General features: G+C 32.4%; 1 protein-coding gene across 8 annotated transcripts in view; it reads right to left on the bottom strand.

Annotated features, from left to right (window-relative positions):
* The window catches only part of Sp1 (transcription factor Sp8), a 127,573-nt gene that overhangs the window by 70,043 nt on the left and 37,337 nt on the right, over nt 1-20,193 (bottom strand). For 4 of the 8 annotated variants that reach the window (XM_035369850.2, XM_035369846.2, XM_035369847.2 and 1 more), the window contains exon 2: nt 9,161-9,259. The exons of the other annotated variants lie outside the window; for them this stretch is intronic. Coding sequence is in view for 2 of the 4 variants with exons in the window: in XM_035369846.2 (XP_035225737.1) it covers nt 9,161-9,247 (87 nt within the window). In the remaining 2 variants the exon portion in view is untranslated. The remainder of the gene's footprint in view (nt 1-9,160; nt 9,260-20,193) is intronic. 8 annotated transcript variants of the gene reach the window in all.

Raw genomic sequence — 20,193 nt, 5'->3', positions numbered from 1 at the left:
GATTGAATTGTTTACTCTTTCTTTCTGTTCATTTATTGTATGGATTTCTAATTCTAATCAAAACGGAACAAAATATAACTAAACAGTCAAGGAAATTAAAATAAACAAGTTGTTAGAAAAATTTATACATAAAATAAAAACAAATCGAATGCACTATGCAATGTCTTCCATCAGCGTTATGTTTATCGAACAACAAACGCAGCGTCGGATGAAAAGAAAGAATAAATAAATCGAACAAAAGAGGTGCCTAAAACCAAAATTGGAGAGAAAGGGGAGTGAAGAAATGTTTTATCCAATCAGAAGATGGCGCCACGGCATACAAATTCATAAAAGAAACGGATAAGAACGAGCTGCAAAGAAAGAAGACAACAAACTGCTCTCGCTAAAGCGCGCAATTTTCTTTTTTGGATTCTTCTTTTTGCTTGGCTTCGAGAGGGCCAAAAATTAGTCCTAATTACGCCAGGGAGCTTCTAACTTGACGATGAACTTAATTTCTGCCGTAATTACGGTATGATGGGAGGGGAAAGAGAGTTTGTGGAGGGGCGTACGTTTCAGCTTCCAAGAACGGCACTTGAAGAGAGAATTTTTCCGCCATTTCTCTAGAGAAAACTTTTTTCAGCTGGCGAGGAATTTATTTTAGAGTTCACAATTCTCTCCCCTTCCTGCTTTTCCACCCGTCCTGCTTCTTCTTTCCAATGGATACTTTCTTTGTGACAATTTGAAAAATGAAGAATGTGACGGACCGCTGACAAGCAAGACTCTATCAGAATGCGGTGAAAAAGTTGAGATAATTACATATCATTCAGTTCGATTACGATTTTCTGTCTTGTTTGCGTTTTTTGTATAAACTCAGCTCTCCTGACATCAAGCGGGACTGTAAGAGCCCGAAATTATACTTCTGAATTTTAATTCAACAATTACAGTTGAGAAAATTATTACGTAACTATCCCAAGTACACAAGCAGAGCAAGGAGCATAAATATCAGGTATGAGCCAGTTTTTCATCGACCTGAGAGTAACTTAAAAGAAAAATTCTTCTGAAATAGATAAAATCTGAAAGGTTTCATTTGGCCCAAGTAATTAAAAAAAAAAAAAAAAAAAAAACTTCAGATTTCCAACAGGCATAATTCAGGGCACGTTTTTTGATTTTTTTTTTTTTTTTTTTTTTTTTTTTTTTTTTTTTTTTGTATTTTCTGCTATGTTTCTGGTATTTCATGAGTTATCTGTTAAGACGTTGCTGTAAATCAAGAATTACGAAGATACCAAATGTTTGATTTGGTTTATATAATTACGGCAAAGCACACAAGGGCTATCTGTATAAAGGCAGGGATGCCTTCATGGAGAACTTTCTAGGGAAACTGCCTTGTATACATGTTACACATGGGAAAAAAAAAACACGAAAACGCCCATACAACCAACCCGTTCGCCGGGATTCGAATCTCGGACCGAACTACCAGTGTTCAGTGGTGGGCGTTACCAGATCTCGTTGGTGTTATTTGAAAATATTCCCTTTCCTTTGAAAAATGAATGAGTTGTTTTATTTTTTATGTTTTTTCAATTTTGTATTTAGTTCATATTCTTCTTTACAGGCACAGTCGCTCATTGTAGTCTTTGCAATTTCGGTTCAATTAATTTAGTCCTTTTGGGATTAGTTATTTAATTAGTTATTTAATTAATTCGGTCCTTTTGGGATTAGTATTTATATACTATTTAAAGCTCAATTTTAGTTCTCCCTCAGATCTGCCTACTGCACTGTATATTATGTTTAGAAATATGTGAAAGAATGATGAAAAATGATAATTTTATGATGCAAATTATCTTTGAAGTTAGTCCTAAGATGCTCAGAACACGAAAATGGAAATTATGAAATTCTGTCAATAGTAATTTCTGCTAAACTTTAAACGGTTTTTGAAAAGTTTGCACTTATTATATGGGACTAACGAGTCATCAGTTGGTAATCCTTAAAGTAAAACATAATTTCTTAATCCGTAATTAATCTATCTTAATTTTGGTCTTTTTGTTAGCCGATTTCTGTTTTTTGGTGCTCCTGTTATTTGAACAGCATATGACTAGTGTATTTTGATCTTTATGTTTCAACTTACTACAGAATATATGCAGTTATTTATATAACTGCTGCAATATATATTTCATAACCTTTCATTAAATTTAAAGCCTCTTATGGCAACGATTTACATCTGCATTTCCACTTATGCATATGCACAATGAAGCTATAGGTGATTTATTGAAATTAAATCAGAATCTAAAACCTTAATGCTGTCTTTGACTATAAAAGACTTGATAAATTCTGTGATATATGAATTATTCATGTTAAGAAAGTTTCCACTATGCCTTAGATGCAAGCCCGTTCCGAATGGCAAAACCTATGGGTGCGAAGTTCATATCAAAAGCACGTATTTGTAGAGTGTTTGGATAGGCCAACAATAGGTCTACTTGATTCATGAATCCTCGACCATACATGTAGCTTACCTTGCTATACCCTCTATTACTGTTATGCTAATATTTGCCCTCTCTATTAGAACTTTTAAGGGCTTTTAAATAGTGCGGAAACGGACGGATGTAAGCACGGATATGGAATTATAATCTTGAGAGGATAAAAAATACGTATACCGTATAGGTAAAGGACACTTTAGGATAAAGTTCGTACTATAATGATTTTAAGGCGTAAAATGTTGTACTCCCCCCCCCCCCCCCCCGTGTTCACAATCGCCTCCGCTTCCCTTTTAGGTAGCGAAGCTGTTAGCTAAGAAGAATACACGTTTCTTTCTATCTTTCAGTTGCAATGGTATAGGGTTGCCGTAAAAAATATATTGGTGCTTTTCAAGAGAAACATTTCGCCAAGTATAAGGTACAGCACTATCGCGGTTCGAAAACCGTTTACCGCACAGACGGATATGAGCTTTACTCCCCAAATTTTTATTATTTTTAAGATGGGGAAGCTTCTGTTAAAAAAGTTAAGCCAACTCAACAGAAAATCGCATTTTGATAAATGCACTTAGCTGGATTTTTATAAAATCATATGTCCCTAGGGCTGCTATTTGTTACCGACACTCATTTACATTCCATAATACTAGGCGCGCAAACCTTGTGGTGTATATATTTATATAACGGGCGCCTTGAAAATTTACATATGTTTGTGTGAGATAAAATTAATCTATTTGTTTTACGTCTCAATTCTTGTAACAGCATTTAAACTAAATCATTCAATGTTTCGTTGATAGATTAAACTTTCAGCATACTGCAGCCTGCTTTATTAGAGCTACGATTTCTTGTTTTGCCTTGAATGCGCGACAGAGTTTTATTACTATTACTACTACTATTATTATTATTATTATTTAAATTATTATTATTACTTTCAAAATTATTATTATTATATAAGTCCATGGAACGGTTAAAATATTTCATTTCACAGCTTTTTATTGAAATTGAAGTCTTAAAAAATGCGAGACAACAAATAATTTATGCTATACATATGAATTAATCTAAAATAAGTGTTTAAATTAAATCATAATAACAAATAGTAACTATGAAATTGAGTGAATATAGCAATAATTTACGAAAACTAAATCACAATAAATGTTAACCTTATAGCATAGTGAATAAATATTACTTAAATCTTGAAAAGCGATTTTATGCTATCGAGAAAGTATCATATACTTGAAACTAGAAACTAGATGTCTGATTGAGATACTAATATGAATTCTGACGAATTTAAAGCTGCAGACCGAATTGTTCCAATCCAATTAGAAAATTTCAAAAATAGCTTGCTAATAGCATATTTTGCATGTATGTGCATCTATAACTCAGGCTTACAAAGCGTAAACATCATTCATAAGATAAATCTGAATAACTCAGGAAAAAAATATATGCATTAAAGTAAGTAGTTCTAATTTCAATAAGAATTTTTAAAGAAAAAACTCGAATTAAATCGATAACATAACTGCTCGAAGAAATAAGGGAAACACAATAACGTTTGAAGTAGTATCATTCATGCAAGATAATGTTTTTTTGATGTTATTGCAAACATAAATGCTTTTAAAATCTTAATATTCTATAATAATAATTCTACAATTTGATGATCCAGCCCTTTTTATAAACGGGATCTCAACCGGTCTGTAGTCGGTCTTTGTTGTGAAATTTCCTGTTATTTAAGTAAACAAGCTCAAATCGAAAAATATCTTTCATAAAACTATGGAATTCCTTCCTCGGGAACAACTATTTAACCCACCACCCTTCTTTAGGATTAGGATTAGAATTATTCAGTTATGGCAAAGCACACGAGGGCTATCTGCCTAAAGGGAGGGATGCCTTCGTGGAGGACTTTCTAATGGAAACTGGCTCGTATACACGTTACACATGGGGAAAACCACGAAAACGCCCATGCAGCCAGCCCGTTCGCGGGATTCGAACCTCGGACCGAACTACCAGTGTTCAGCGTCTTTACCGCTTGGCCGCTGGTGCCCCCCCCTTCTTTAAAATACAGGAATATTACGGTTATGCTGAAATGAAGTTCTTATATTGGCACCCATATTAATACTGCTCATAAATATTGCTTCCTGAATTCAAGTTTTAAGATATTATTTTAACTAGCCAATAACGGTTTTAGATAAACCTGTCATATCGTTCCTTACTTTAGTTCATACATTTTAGGAAAAGAAAATTATTTGACACACACGTTGTATATATAAAAGAGCTTTAAAGATAGATTAGAACAGAGCATGTTAACTGAGATATATTTCTACTTTTCATATAATGTTACCTAAAAGTTTTGCAGTTTTGTTATTATTTTTAATTTATTTAGGCACTTTAGTATAATTTACTTCAATGACACATTTACCAGTTCTACGAGTAATGTGCTCGAAAGTTCAAGTACGTTTCGCTATTCTTACTGTTAAGCTGAGGATCAAGCTATGAACAGCAGCATGAATTATCCCGAATGGGTCAAGCAGTGTACCTAATTTGGCTATAGGTCTTAAGCAAGCATCACAGGTGACAGTATAGTTTTAAACGCAAATGTCCTGAATCCAGATTAGACAGCAAGGAGTTGACTCGCATCTGCAAAATACTCGTATAAGTGTAGGATGATAAGCGAAATTCATAAATATATGAAATTTAAAAAATGGCGAGATTCGCTATCACATGGCAGCCCCGATAATGCAGGAATCATCGCATTTTCTCTTCCCCCCCCCCAATATTGCCCTTTAACAAACCGAGTGCCGAGAAAAAGCAAAAATAAAATGAAATAAATCAATGCACAAAAACCCTTACAAAACGGTCTCAACACCCGAGCACAAACCCAACAAATCAGGCGTTGCCACTGAAAGAAAGCTTTCTACCCGACCCATCTTTTACAAGCGATTGCAGCGCCCCCGCTGAGGGCAGCGGGCCCTTTGAGAGGGGGGAGACTTCAACTGTTGAACTAACTGAGCCTTGTTGTCGGACATATGTTTGGTTTCTATTGAAGGTATAAGGGATTGGGGGCCTGGGGGTATGATAAAAGGTGTCAGAAATCCTCAGCTTGAGCCGATTTTGCCGTGTCCTCCCCCTTTGTTAGGCTGTATGTACCGCTGCGGTCTATAGAGGTACATTCAAAGGACAGTAAGAGGGTGCAAACAGCATAGCTACCAAAGCTTTGATCAGGTAAACAGACGCACGTTGAAAAATTCTGGAATTTTCGATTCCATGAAATTTAAGTAAAGAAAGAGGAAAGTATCCATCCTGTAATAGACTTTCCGTCTTATCTGAACACGTGCTTTAGAATTTATCCTAATAGAATTCTGTCTTTTTTTTTTTTTTTTTTTTTTTTTTTTTTCATTTTTATGTCAGAATATGAGTAATATGAGAACATTTAGGTACAAGACAAGTGCAAAAGGACAAAATATAGCAACTAATTGGTACAAAATGTAGCAACTACAGGTACAAAATATAGCAACTAATTGGAGTTTAAATGCAATGATAATGTTATATAATGTGTTTTTGGTAGTAACAAAACTAATTATCAGTAAGAAAACTGTCAGTAATCAAATTTGCATAATAAGTATCATGCTCAAATTTCTTAATTTTTATGACGTAACAAATAAATATGATTAAAATAATCATATAATTAAAAATTATTAACAAAATTATACGTATATATATATATGTGTGTGTGTTTGTATATGTATATATTGTAAACTATCAATATTATTAAATAAAAAATAAAAAATTTTAATTACAAAATAATTTAATTTTAACTTTCACGTACATGAAAACCACCATAAATTCAGAGTTAGAACCTAGGCAGGAGTTAGAATCTAAAGTGACCAAAGTCGTAACCGAGAAGGTCCCCAAATTTCAAGGGGCCTTCAAATCGTCAGTGAGTTTCAAAAAATTGTAAACTTCTGCGTCTTAAGATGAAGTCCCCCCAAAAGTTCAGGTAATAAAAGCCCCCTTTTAAAATTGGTTGATGAGTTAAAATGATTATTTCATAAATTATAAAATATATAACTGGAAATCAACAGAATTATGTTTAAATTAATTAATTAACCTTTTAAATTTAAATTGCTCCAAATATGTCCTTAAATTATTTCTTATGATTCTTAATCAATAAACTGCAAATTTTCTAATAAATTTTAAATCAATAAATAACGAAGCTTTTAATTTGTATTTTTTAAAGGTTTAATTTTTATATGTTTAATTAAATTTTCTAGAATTGACTTAAATTTACATAAATGTATACGTTTAGTAATTTGCGTTATGCACATATGCCTGCATTTTTGCATGACTGCCTTTTTGTTTTCATATTCTATTCGCAATATCAAATTTATTAAACTAAAACTATTCGCAATATCAAATTTAAGGTATAGCATTCGTCTTTCAGAAGAACAGTTAATCAGCATTAAGATGAAAACAAGCTTGTAAAAGAATATTATATAAAACAAATAATCACACGTGTTAAAACACCTGACAACCGAATGCAGAATATGATGTTTGTAGCAAGCGAAATATGCTTATTGCTTATAATTTTAAGTCTTGATTCATGTAAATAAAGGCGCTTAATTACATATTTGTTATAAGCTGAAAAACAAGAAAGGTGCTATTTCAATGCCAGTCGGCTTTTTTCTTAAAAGAGAACGCACAGCCCGAGCTGCATAGCTCGTTGATCGCGGGATTGATGTGGAGTGGGTAACGGAGTGAGACGGATACCCCCCTTGCTTCATGAGGGGGGGGGCAACATATTTGACCCCTGACCTCTTCTATCTTTATTATTATTTTTTCCCTCTCTCTTGCCTGAACTAAAGAGCCTTCTCGCTCTTTCATTTATTTGCACATGGCTTAAGGGTGTTACTTACATTGTTGAGGAGTTTATTCCTTTTTTTTATTTATTCTCTCATAGATAGGTTGAAGCAGTTTAAAATGCAGGGGCGCAAGCACACAATCGCTTATGCAGAAAAGTAGGGGCGCAGCTGTTCTCTTGTTTACAAGATTTTTTTTTTTTTCATTTTTCTATTAGCTAAGAATGCAGACTATGCTGTTTTATTTTAATTTAAATAGAATTTTAACTAAAAAGTCTAACTAAAAACAAAGTTACCGTTTTCATTCGGCGCCTGATATTCCTTTGACGCTCTTTAAAAAAAATTTTATGAGTGCGCAAGTATTAGTCTCCTTATATATTCAGACACTATTGTCATAATTTCAGAGAATTGCTGAACACCAGTAAAAATTAAATAATAAAAAACATTAGAAATGCAATAAAAGACAAATTGAAAATCATACAATTGAATTCTATTTATTTATTTATTTTTAATGTTTTTGATACTTTATTGCTGAATATAAAGTCATAACTTATAAGTTAATATTAAAACCCAACCAAATAAAAAAAATGAGACTCAATAAAAGATTTCATATATTTGTTTTCCATGTTAAAAAAAAAAATGAACTGTAGGGCCTTATCATGTTATCGAAGCAATTACCTAAGAAACCGAATAACCTAAGAAACATCTTTAGCATTAATTCTTACAACTAATAGACCATCGCTGCATTATAATTTTCATCTCGAAGCTCTTTTCTGAACATTTTTTTCACTGCTCATAACATGTTTTGCTGCCGATAATTTATTTATTTATTTATTTATTTATTTATTTTCAGTATTAATGAAAAACTTTAGACATTTAATCATTTACAGGCCAATATGACTTCCACTTATGAAAATATAGACTCAATAAAAAATAAAAGCAAACTAAAATATTCAAGTTAATAGAAGAATATTATAATATTTAGATTGGCAAAAGGAATCTATGAGCATATGTATTGAAGTATAATAAGCCAACTTATAATTAAAATGCACGAGCAAATTACTTTTGCTTCATACGGCACAAGCAAAAGGCAATTTAAAACATCATTAAAAAATAAAAGATTTAAGATTTTTGAATTTCTCTTGCACAAATTTTATCTTACTTTATCATAACAAAAGTTTAATTAGATTAATCACAACTAATTTTTGCATATTTATGTTTTCCATTTAATGCATTTAAATCGCTTTTATGTTTTAGTATTTGCCCGAAAAGAAATTCATTTGAAGTTCTAAAAACAGTCGTTTGTTAATCTAAGCTAATAACATATACGAAATTTTATTTCACATTTTCTCCAAGTGTTTCATGCCTAACAAATACTGTTCTGTTTCCCATTGTTTCCTATACATTGCAGAAAAAGGTTATTTAGGGGTAAAAAGCGATGATCGTGGAATAACATATTTAAAGAAAATACATGCTAGGAATTTCCTTGAAAAACGGAATGTATACAAAATAGACAATATTCGAAAATTGCTTAAATTTGAACATTGTCAAAAAGCAGAGAAAATTTTAAAAATCATTAAAAAAAGAGGGAGCAGTTTCGAATATTTGTTATTATTTTCGAATTTTGTTATTGATTTCATTTTTTAAGTTTGAGTGTATTTAAGGATTTTATTTATTTGTTTGTTTATTTTCTTAGCACCGATAATTATAAAATGTTTCACAAATGTATAAATTGATTAAGATACTAAATGAATCTGCTCTTTCCTGCTTCTTTTCAATCAGAATTTTTTTTTTTTTTTTCGCAAATAAACCGCTGAATCAATTAATAAGGCTCGACAAATATTGAATTAAATTAATTAATTGGCTTACCGAGTAGTCGGCAGCGCTTTCAATTTCGTGTTTGACTGCTGTTGAAAGACGAAACGGTATGTCCGGAAAGTCGTACATCTTGTTCATGCGATCTTAGTCCTAGAAAAAATAAGCAAAAAAAAATTAGGAAAAGTCAATGTCAATTGACTGAAAAATTAAACAGTAATATCTCAAACTTGTTAAAATTAATTTTATGCTAACATGTCTGTCAGTCAACGTTTAAGTTCGAGATAGGCTCATACATTAATTTCAGTCCTTTGTTTTTATTTTTTTTAATGACGAAAACCCTGTCTTGCACAGATATGGAAAGGATCAAGAACCCATGAAAATTCATTAACTTTATCATTTGGAAAATAAGTTTCAAATTGTGACCTCAAGGTTTCGAGATACGGACATAAGTCGTCCATAATTCTTTCCGGTGACGATATAATTTTCTACTAAAAAGGTACTAAGGTTGGAAATGGTAAATCTTTGGTATTAAGGTTGGTAATGGTAATCTTTGGTAATGGTAATCTTTTTCTACTAAGATTCGAAATGCTAAAAATTTCTCTGTTTTACACAACTAACTCACAAACTAAGTTTCATCTCAAGCCTCTTTTAATTACTCATGGGCAATATGCACTATGTAAATTCGAACTATATTAAGAATCTAATATATCAATGTAGAATACCTTCACATGACGTATACATATAGTAGGAGTAATTGTTTTTTAATTTTTGATATCGCTGAGCGGATGAAATTGCAGATGCATAGTTGCAGGCGCAATATATTTATTACCTTAATCACCTTCAGTGTTTCCTACTTTAATGCATGCAGTCAATATGTGCAAGAACCAAAAGTATACGCACAAACCTTTCAGATGTTATTGCGCGGCCTCATACATTTTAGGTTTAGAGAATCTATCAGTATCATACCATTTCATTTCTCGGAATCCCTATGTGCGCAAAAAGTAAAAACCCTTACGCAACTTCTCACAAATCAGTGAGCGACCCAACATACTCTCAGCTCAAAGGCGAAGCTGGTTGGGAGATAGAGTCATCGTGCTTCATTTTGCCCATAAAATTATTCGGGCATATGAATATCGTATATTTAAAATTTCTTCGCGTAAGAGTTCTCCTGCATTAGAATTTAAGCTCTGAATACAAGGCTAAATATGTTTGAGAAAGACAAATTAACATGCCAGTCAAATCAAAGTTTATGCATTATCAATGTCATGTTGGCAATGCTGGCCTGTGAAGCATAACTAATCTTTCCGTAGACCACAAGCTGAGAATCTTAAACAGCAAATCACTACAAAAATCAAAACGCTGCTGGAAAGACCATCATACTCTGATAGGTTTGAAGATCCTATCAAAGAAATGCACAATTATATGCATACTTCCCTTATTAGCCTTCTTCATGGCTAAGAAAATGCTGTAAGGATATCTGTCATCTATATACAAACTAATTATCGGCAAAAAGTTTTGCTAACTAGTTGCTAGTTGCACACGGAAGTAAATTATCGTTGAATTCCGAATATGAGTATTTTAAACATAGTTTCGGATGATTAATGTGAAAAACAAGTAGTGCTTGCATGCAAGATATACTAAGAAGTTTGTACATAATACTATAGTATGTAAGTGATAATCGAGAGAGGTCTTTAATTTTTTCAAAAATTTTTAGTCCTGTTCTAAACAGCTGATTATTTTAACTGGATGAGTATATTTTGAAAATTTTAAGATCGTACTGAAGAATTCTTTTTATTTATGGTCATAAAGTAAATATATATTCCATATCTCTAACTATTACATAAAAATACGGTAACAGTTGTGATCTTTTCAATTCATCAAGCTTAAGGCGAATGCGAGGAAAGTATGTCTTGAAAGTCCAAGATGCAAAGATTGAAAATAATAGCAATATTGGGTTAAATTGTAAAAATTATTATAAAAAAATTATATCAATGTTAATTGCTGTAAAAAAATTAAATATAAACTGCATTTTACCCGAAAATATTACTCGTCTTGCAACATCGCCCACGAATGCATCAATTCAGTTAACTGCATTTGCAGCACGACGGATAAATATTTTAATAGAACTTTAAATTAAATTTGTAAAAACACACGCAGAGACACGTTTGTCTTTAAACGTAATAATTAATGCATGCCTTTTTAAATAAATAGAAATAAAAATTAGCAAAGTTAAAAAAATAAATAATTAAAGAAGTAAATTAATTTTTAAAAAAATCTGAAATGTTTCAGATTTTAAATTACGTCCAAAGGAGCGTTTTTTTAACATTTTGTCTGTTACCTTTATTTATTAAATATCACGTTCTTCGCACTTAAACCATAAAATTCAGTCCAAGAGTAATATCGCAAAATAGTTTTAAATTGAGCATATCCTTTAGAATTTCCGATACGCAGTCTTCACGCAGTGGAGATAAAAATGTTTTTTCTGTACAACATTGCCATGGCTCGCTTTGAAATCCTCGAGTTTGTTAATCGAAAATTCGTTAAAGTTTTACGAAATATGAAATCGGTAATAAAACAAATTCAATATTTGGGCTTCCACATGCCCATATTCGCAGTAGGATTGCGTCATTTAAAATTCGATGGCTCTATGTACCGTTCTTTATCACAATGCGAGAAATATACATACATTTAAGCAAATTTTTCATTATTTAATTTCTTCAAATATAATGCAGGACTCTAACATTTGGTGGCAACAGTTTGAAAAGTGAAACGGACATTTATAGTGAACCAACGCAAAATCGCAAAACGAAAACAATAGTCCTTCAAGGACAAAGCCCCTTTCGACTAAAAAAAGGAAAAAAGAAATTAAGTAAAATGGGAATATCATTTTAAAATATAAATATTTTTTGGAAGTGAGATAAGTGTTTAAATGTTAAATGGAAAATAATCCACATATGATGTTAGAACTATTCAAGATACAACGCAATATTTTTTAAATTAATAATATTTACCTGCTTGTTTATTCGAACAGACTTCAGACCTAATATCTCTGTTATTTCCTATTCTGAAAAACAAATTCCTCTCTCCCCTCAATTTTCTTTGAACTTTACAAAATTTTATTTCTTCGGACTAAAAATTTTCAAGTCGATCAGTCTGTTAATGGAAGTTAGGAAGCGGATGCTTGATGCTTAATATAACTAATATTGAAAAATTGTATTTTTATTTCTCTATAGCTACTTTTTTCTTTTGTTACCGCTGATCATTTTGCCAATATAAAGTTCTACTTTTGGTTTTTAAATAAACTGAAATTCCAAAAGAAAAGATTTCTTCTGTGATGAAAAATTTATAGTTAGATATTTTCCAGTTTTCTTATACCTTTTTTTTTTTTTTTTTTTTTTTTTTTTTTTTGCTGTCTTACTACGGATGTATTACCACCCGCGTCATTTTAAACTCCTTCTGCCTTAGTTATTAGCGATTATTGTTTTCAACGGCTTTCTTACATATTGGCTTGCATAAATCCTTTAAGACATATACATATGCAAACACACACACATATATTAAAGAAATTAAGTTCTATGGGCCAAATTAGCCGAATTAATATTTAGACACCCTGTTTCAAATACTAGAATTCTCCTTAAATTAATATCCTAGGTATGTTAATCCTATCTAGATAGATAATCCTTAAAACAAACTGCTGTATATATACGTACACATATAATATATACGTAATTATGTATAAATGTGTGTATGTATGTGCGTAATTTCTGTGTGGTAACTTGCAGTGAAGTGGGGAAAACATGTTTTTCTGAATTATTTTCTGGTTTCTCGAAATTTTACTAGAAAGATCAGTGACAAAGAATGCAAATAATATCGAGAAGAAAAAAAAAATAAAGTTCGGAGATACGTCGCGGGTAGATTATTAGGTCAATTCAAGAGATTTATCCCACCAAGCTTAGGAAAACTTAACCAAAAGCAGGCAAATTAGATCGGAGGTGAGAGGATTTTGCATTGTGACACAGAGGGCTGGAAACTCGACCCGGATCTGTTTTGACAATTTGATCCTTCCTAAGCAAAGCCTGCTTCCCGATCATTAAGTGGAGAGTGTTGAATTTCACAACTCGGGGTGAGCGGTGTGCTCTTGAAATTCGATCTTTTTAACATATGGCTCTTCGAATGATCCCCTGTTGTTCTCCCCCTCCCGTACGATGTGCTACCGACTCTACCCCCATTTTATCTATCCTAAGAGCTCTTTCAAGTGTGTCCTTCCTTCAAGCAATCTGCCTCAAAATCGTTATTCTCAAGTCTTATTAATAATTCGTAATTCACCCACTTTCTAATGATTTTTTCTGCTTTCTCATCAATCAGATCTTTCCTTTCCTGACCATTCTAAATTTCAGACGTAAATGAGATTGAACATATGTGAAAGGCTTAGCAAATATTTATTTAATGCATTTTGTTTTCAAAGATTATTTCAGAAATAATCAATATTGTAAAGTCGCATCAATCATGATAACATTCATGTAAGTTTCTTAAATAGATAAAAGTATAAAAAGAAAAAAAAGGCTGGAAAAAATTCGAAAGCTTTTAGATTTTATATTTTTCCCAAAAGGGCGTGTTTTTCATTCACACGCAAATGCACGTTTCGAGAGAAGTTTCGAAAGCATTTGGGCCTAACAGTGCTTTGGGTTAAAAACATTTAAAAACATCTAAACATATCTTTAGAATTTATGATAGACAATTTAAAAAAAAAGGTTAAAGTTCTACAAAATATGAAATAGCTAATAAAACAAATTTGAAATTCAAGATTCGGGCTTCCAAGTGCTCATATTCGAGAGGAGGACTATATTATTCAAATTTGATGGCTCTATGCTTCGCTGTTTTCCACAATACGCGAGACATATATACATTTATTCAGATTCTTCATTATTTAATTTCGTTAAATATAATACAGAGCGATAATATTTGAGGGCAACAATTTGAAAAGTGATACAGCCGTTTGCGGTGATTCGACGAAAATGCCGTTTCGAGACTAATAGCCGTCCTGGGCTAACGCTCCTTTGGGCTAAAAAGAAGTTAAAAGAAGATAGGAAAATAAGTTTCTCAAAACAATTTTGGAATGATTGTTCTGACATTTTCAAAGCTAAGCTTTCAGATGCAAATTTGTTTTTATTGTAGTAAAATAGTTTCTAGTAGAGGTAGCTCTTTCAAGTTTTTAGGCTTTCTTATATGCAAGTTATTTTCTTCCATGCAGAACATTCTGCTGAGGTTAATTGATTAAAGAAAACCACGCGAGAGCTATCTGCCCAGGAAAACTCGTTATTTGCAGAGGATAATACCTTTCAGATATGCAGAGTCGTTTTGTATGTGAGTCTGATTTCAGTTCGAACCAATAACTGTTCACCCTACTCAAATTTAAAATTTAGCTGTTGGTTGAGAAGGAAAAAATTCCGATAAAAGAAAATTGTTTTTTGACTTTAAGTTTACGAGTTTCTATAGTAAAAAAATATTCAGCTACAACACATATAAAGAATAAATTAAAGTTGGGAACAATGCATAAAAGTTTTAACAATGTTCAACAGGAATCTACGAAAATAGAAAGCTTTAAATTTCCCTTGCCTTTTGATCAGGAAATATATATAAAGCCAAAAATATTAAATTAATAACACGACGACGTTGCTTCGAAATTTCCTGAAGAGCCTTAAGAAACTAAACATTTCTCACATTTTTGCGGAAGCGAGTTAAGTGTCGAGGACTGAAAAATATGATATGCTGTACCTCATATGAAACCTATGTTATCGTTTAAAAAGCTCGAAAACGGCAAAAGGGGGGGGGCAGAATTCCTCCTGTACAAGTAAAAAAAAAAGCTGACTCAGAGTTTAAGATGGCAAAGGAAAGGAACCTTAACCCCTCTTCTGTATCAAGTGATGTGCAAGCAGTTCAAGTAATATGAGAACTGTAGATGAGAAAGAGAGATAGCTAATAAAAAGACGTGTCAACAGGTCATTCAAAAAGTCAAAAAGATGACATTTTCGGTTTATTTATATAATAAGTGATGTTCCTGTTACATTTTGCCAAACACTGAGACTTAGTAATAGTCCTTTTTTTTCCCCCTTCTTTGAGCTTTAGATTCGTTTTTTGATTTTTTAATGCGTTTTAGCTGAAGGAAGGAGAAGAATTGTAGAATGGAAAACATAAAAATGGCATGAAGAGGGAGACAGAGCTTGAATGCAACGCATGAATTATATACAATATTTATATCTGCTTTTAGCCACATATATCCACAAACATCAAGTAATTGATAAAATTTTCTCGTTAAAATCATTACTCACTATACCTGGGATCAACTGATTCTGAGTTCTCAGTAAAATACACGATAGGTAATTAAATAAATAAATTATATAGCTATAATACTAGTAATAGAAGTTACTACAAGCCTTTGAGAGTTTTTACCTATAAGTAGTTTCCTAATTTGCCAACGTTTATTAGAATATTAGAAATCTAATTTCTGTCCATCTGGATTTCAACCACTTCAGCATGGTTATTGCATTATTTTGAGTCTTGAATATTAGCAGTGAAAGGAAAATTTCGTCCTATGTTCAACTAAATCTGCAGTAATCCTATCTAGAACTCCTATGCTTATATGAGAATATGAGAATTCTCATAAGGTTAATATAATATCATCCTAATTTTAGAGGCAATTGAAAAATATTTCTGACTATCTTGGCAACAGTGTAAAAATTATAACACGCATTCAAGATTCAATATTCGGCTTTACTTTAAGAATACGTTGAAGTGAAAAAAATAAGTGTCGATTTTAAATCCCCATCTGCAGAAATGGTATTTCGGAGAGGGGGGAAAAATAGGTACGTGTCACCCCGCATATCTGGAAATGACTAATTACCAATCGAATCCCCAAACCTCCTAGCACCAATGTAGGATTTTACAATACAGCAGTCTGTCAGAAAAAGGTTTTCCTACCTAAAAACATAATTCATTATAAGCTAATATTCACTAGAAAGAGGTGTCACTTTTAATCCCATCTTCACAAAGGAACATAAAATACCGAACGAAACCTCAACGACAAAAAGAGATTGACAGCTCAATTCAGATAATCCCTCTGACTCCATGAAATCCGTTTAAGACCATGAAAGTCAAAGTCAACTCCACCAACGTGAGGTTTGTTAAGCCAGCGGGAGATCATTGTTTGGATCTTCTACAGTAAGGAGAAATTTCTGTTAAGAGGATTTAGTGGTTTTTGATGTCTACGTTACTGGTACATTCTGAGCTGTGTCACAGATCAGGGACTTTCCGCCATATGTCGGGGCTTCGGGGATCTTTGAAGTTATGCTTCCTGTGAGATAAGCGTGTGAATAGGGTGTAAACGGGAACTATTTCTCAAGCGTATCTATATATAAATCATTTCATCAAAAATCGATCAGAATTGCTGCTTAAATCATTTTAATTTGTTAGTAAAAGCATGAAATTTTTGTGATTTTATTTGGACGAAGATATAAATGACTTATTTACATGAACATTCATAAAAAATGCAAGCATATAGGCTTCTTTTTAATTTTTACCTTTAAACATATATTAACCATTAATTTCTGGATGGCCTACCAGCAGCTTAACGGTAAAATCGCCGTGGCAGTAAAATCGCTGAACACTTATAGTTCCGACCTAGGTTCGATTCCAGACGAACGGGTTGACTGCATGGACTTTTTTGTGGTTTTCACAAAATGTGTAACGTGTACAAGAGCTAGTTTCTCTTAGAAATTTCTTCACGATGACATCCTATCTTCAGGCAGATAACCCTAGAGTGTTTTACCATAATCAACCCCACCTTTTACGGATGTGCCTAAATCTTTTCTCGTAAGATATCTTGTATAATAAATGATATATAAATACTTTAAGGAACTTTTAAATAGTTAACCCTTCTCTTTATGGAAATTATAACAGTTAAAGAACTTCCTTGAAGTATCTAACCACTGATACCTTTAAGACAGACAACGTCCTATATACTTATTCTTTGCCTGTATTCCTCAGTTTTAGCTGAACACTTATGGCAAGGGCAACCTGCAGACTATTTAGAGTCTTTTTTTGGAAGCAACTGTATTTAATATGGGCATCTTCAAAATTCTCTCATCAGAAATACAACCCTCTCCAGTAGGGGAGTGGACCATAGAACACCACGGAACATCAGAAGGTTCAATCCCAGATAAAAGGGTTGGCTGCATGGTTGATTTTTGGGTTTTTTTACATGTTTAACGCTAATACGAGCCAATTTTCAAAAGGAAGGATCCTTCCTCGTGTGCTTTGCAAGATTCAAGCAAGCAAACCAGTCATTAGAAATGCAATCTGGTTTAAGTTTGGCGTAGACAAGATTATTTTTCATGGAAGCATTAATTATGGTTGTTTTCATTACAGACAGAGAATACAAAGGGTTTATCCAGGTAAATTCTTTGAAAAACATACATTAAAATTTGTATTATATTTAAATAAAAGGGGGTGGAATCAGCTCATTTTTTTACATTCATAGTTCCTTGTTTAATGTTTTTTATTGAATAAAATTTGAATATGTTGTTCTAATAATTGTAATCATGAATAGTTTGATTTAAAACGCTTTTCTAATTACATAGACTGAATAAATTATAAAATAAATTCTAATCTCTAGTTTTAAAAAAAATCTAGGATAATTATTCAAAAGCGCTTTTAAACTATTTTTTTTTTAAATTTTTATTATTCCATATTGTGGTATATTTGTATTCCATATGACAGATCAATTTTCAGCTTTTAAACTTGTAGCATTTTTATATTTTAAATAGTTTTTCAGCATAATAAATGTATAGAAATGTTACGGACATGTAAGAAATATAAATGTAAAAAGGGTAACTATCAAAACATGTGAGGAAAATTTCTTTCAATTTTTCTTACAGCTTTTTAGTGTCGAAATGTAAGTAGTGAACGAGACATTTGTGGGATTATCATGATAATTTTGTTTGTTGATGGCCCGCATTCGAATACATACGGAAGGAATGAAACACTATTGGGCTTCACCATAAATCTTCAGCTGTCTTCAGACATTTTAGCTTAAATAGAAAAGGTAAATAAATAAATTAATTATTGAAATGTATTTCATTGACTTCAGGATAAAAACTGCTGTCAAGTCAAACCATATAAAGATTTTTAAGCATGTTAATTATTAATGTGACAATTAAGCTTCCAATTAAATGAAATAATTTAGACTGAAGTACAGGACATTTTACAAATATAGTCACAGTTTAAATTCGTTATGTTTTTATGTTGGTTAACCGAAAGACATGTTTTAGTCAGAGCTGAATAAAATGAATAATATGAGTATGCATTTCCACAAAATAATTTATTCGCTCAAAAATTATAGTTTTTTTCTTTAAATGCGATGTATAATAAATACAATCGCTATAACTCCGTCCCTTCATGCTTTTCAGACAGCATATATTGCTTGACACTTACACTTGACTAATTTTCTCATATTAATAAAGCTTATGGTTTATAAAGCTTTTTTTTTTTTTTTTTTTTTTTTACAAGTAAGGTACAAGATTAAAAAGAGCAATCGGGAATAATACGCAGCCTAGAAGTGAATTCCTTAATATTCTAGAAGCCAACATATCAATTATAAAATCGCTATAGCTTACTGTAGAATAGGAGGACACATTATACAATTGCGAATCTTAACATTTGTGACTATTTTTTGGCTACGCATTAAATACATGGTTTCTCTGAATGCTATTTAATTTCAGTGAGAATGCGATCCATCATGTGCAAATAGATCTGAGTTTCAAAAAACAAATCAACGCCTTCCATGTATGTTAATGTGAACTTATTAAGGTACGAAGTGGGTGTGAGGCAAACACAAAAAGAAAGAACCCCAAACAAGTCAGCACCCAATATGGCCCTAGAACAATGAAGACTGGACAAGCTGCCGGCATCATTTCACTAAAACCGCCAACGGTGGAGCGCGGGCGCCAGAGTCATTACGCTGCGAATCTTTTGCATGATGCATTTTCCGCCGGTGGAGTGAAACCATGAGCCGCAAGGTGGCGGTAATTATGGGGAATTTCCCCGGCAGAACGCGGTACCTCCACTCATTCTGGTAACGGTTGACCTAAACCGGGTTTAGAGCGATTCAAAATGGCCGCCTTTGAAGTGTAAGCTCGTAGCAGCGGTGGCGGTGGGGATTTTGGCGGTACATGAACATCAATTTGCTACTACGGAGTGGCGGCAGAGTGAGTGCTAAGGAATACTGATATTAATACAAACTTCTAGTAAATTGTTCTAACTTACAGAATGGCAATATAGTACAGCTGAAAGCGGTTACGCTATAATCTTCCCATGTTCCTGTTCATATTCATTCAAAAGATCCATATTTTTCAAAATTAGGGTAACATATTCTTCGGTTTATTCAGATTCTACCAAACACTCCAAGAAAATCTTATTATGAATTCGATTATTTAAAGCACAAGCAATTAACCTAATATACATATTTTCTATCGTAGGAAAATCATAGAGCCGTGAGCTTTGATTAAGTAAAGTACGCAATAGATGCGTACTTTACTTAATCAATTCTATTAAAAACAATATCATCGCCTAAAGCTCGTGGAACGGAAACTTCGAGTAATACTTAATAGTGGTTTTTTTTTTTTTTTTTTTTTTTAATTAAAGAAAGAGGAGGGGGAGGGAAAAAATGTTCCAGCTGGCTGAAATGAGTAATCGTACGACTACCTACTACTTTTCCTTTGCAAAACAAACGTCTGAATGAAAAATTCTGCATCGTTTAATAAGTCACTTTAAAACAGTGTTTAAAATACTCAGAAATTTGGAAATTGGAATTATATATGATCAGTTTAGGCGGTGAGAGTGGAACTGACTTGAGGGCAAGCGTATTGAAATGAAATCCTCCATTGGATTCAGTAAGACCAGGTCTCCAGCTTAACTGATGATGGAGTTTTGTTAACTGTAACTTTAAGACTTATGAGTGGCTAAGTTTCAGCTAACTTAAAAATCCAAAACGACTTAATACACAGTTCTTTTCTAAAACAAAAATTATA

This window comes from Stegodyphus dumicola, chromosome 7 (assembly GCF_044657685.1).
Source record: "Stegodyphus dumicola isolate Sdum_Otavi_A_Nest chromosome 7, ASM4465768v1".
In the NCBI taxonomy this organism is placed as follows: domain Eukaryota; kingdom Metazoa; phylum Arthropoda; class Arachnida; order Araneae; family Eresidae; genus Stegodyphus; species Stegodyphus dumicola.
This window is presented reverse-complemented; position numbering and strand designations above follow the sequence as displayed.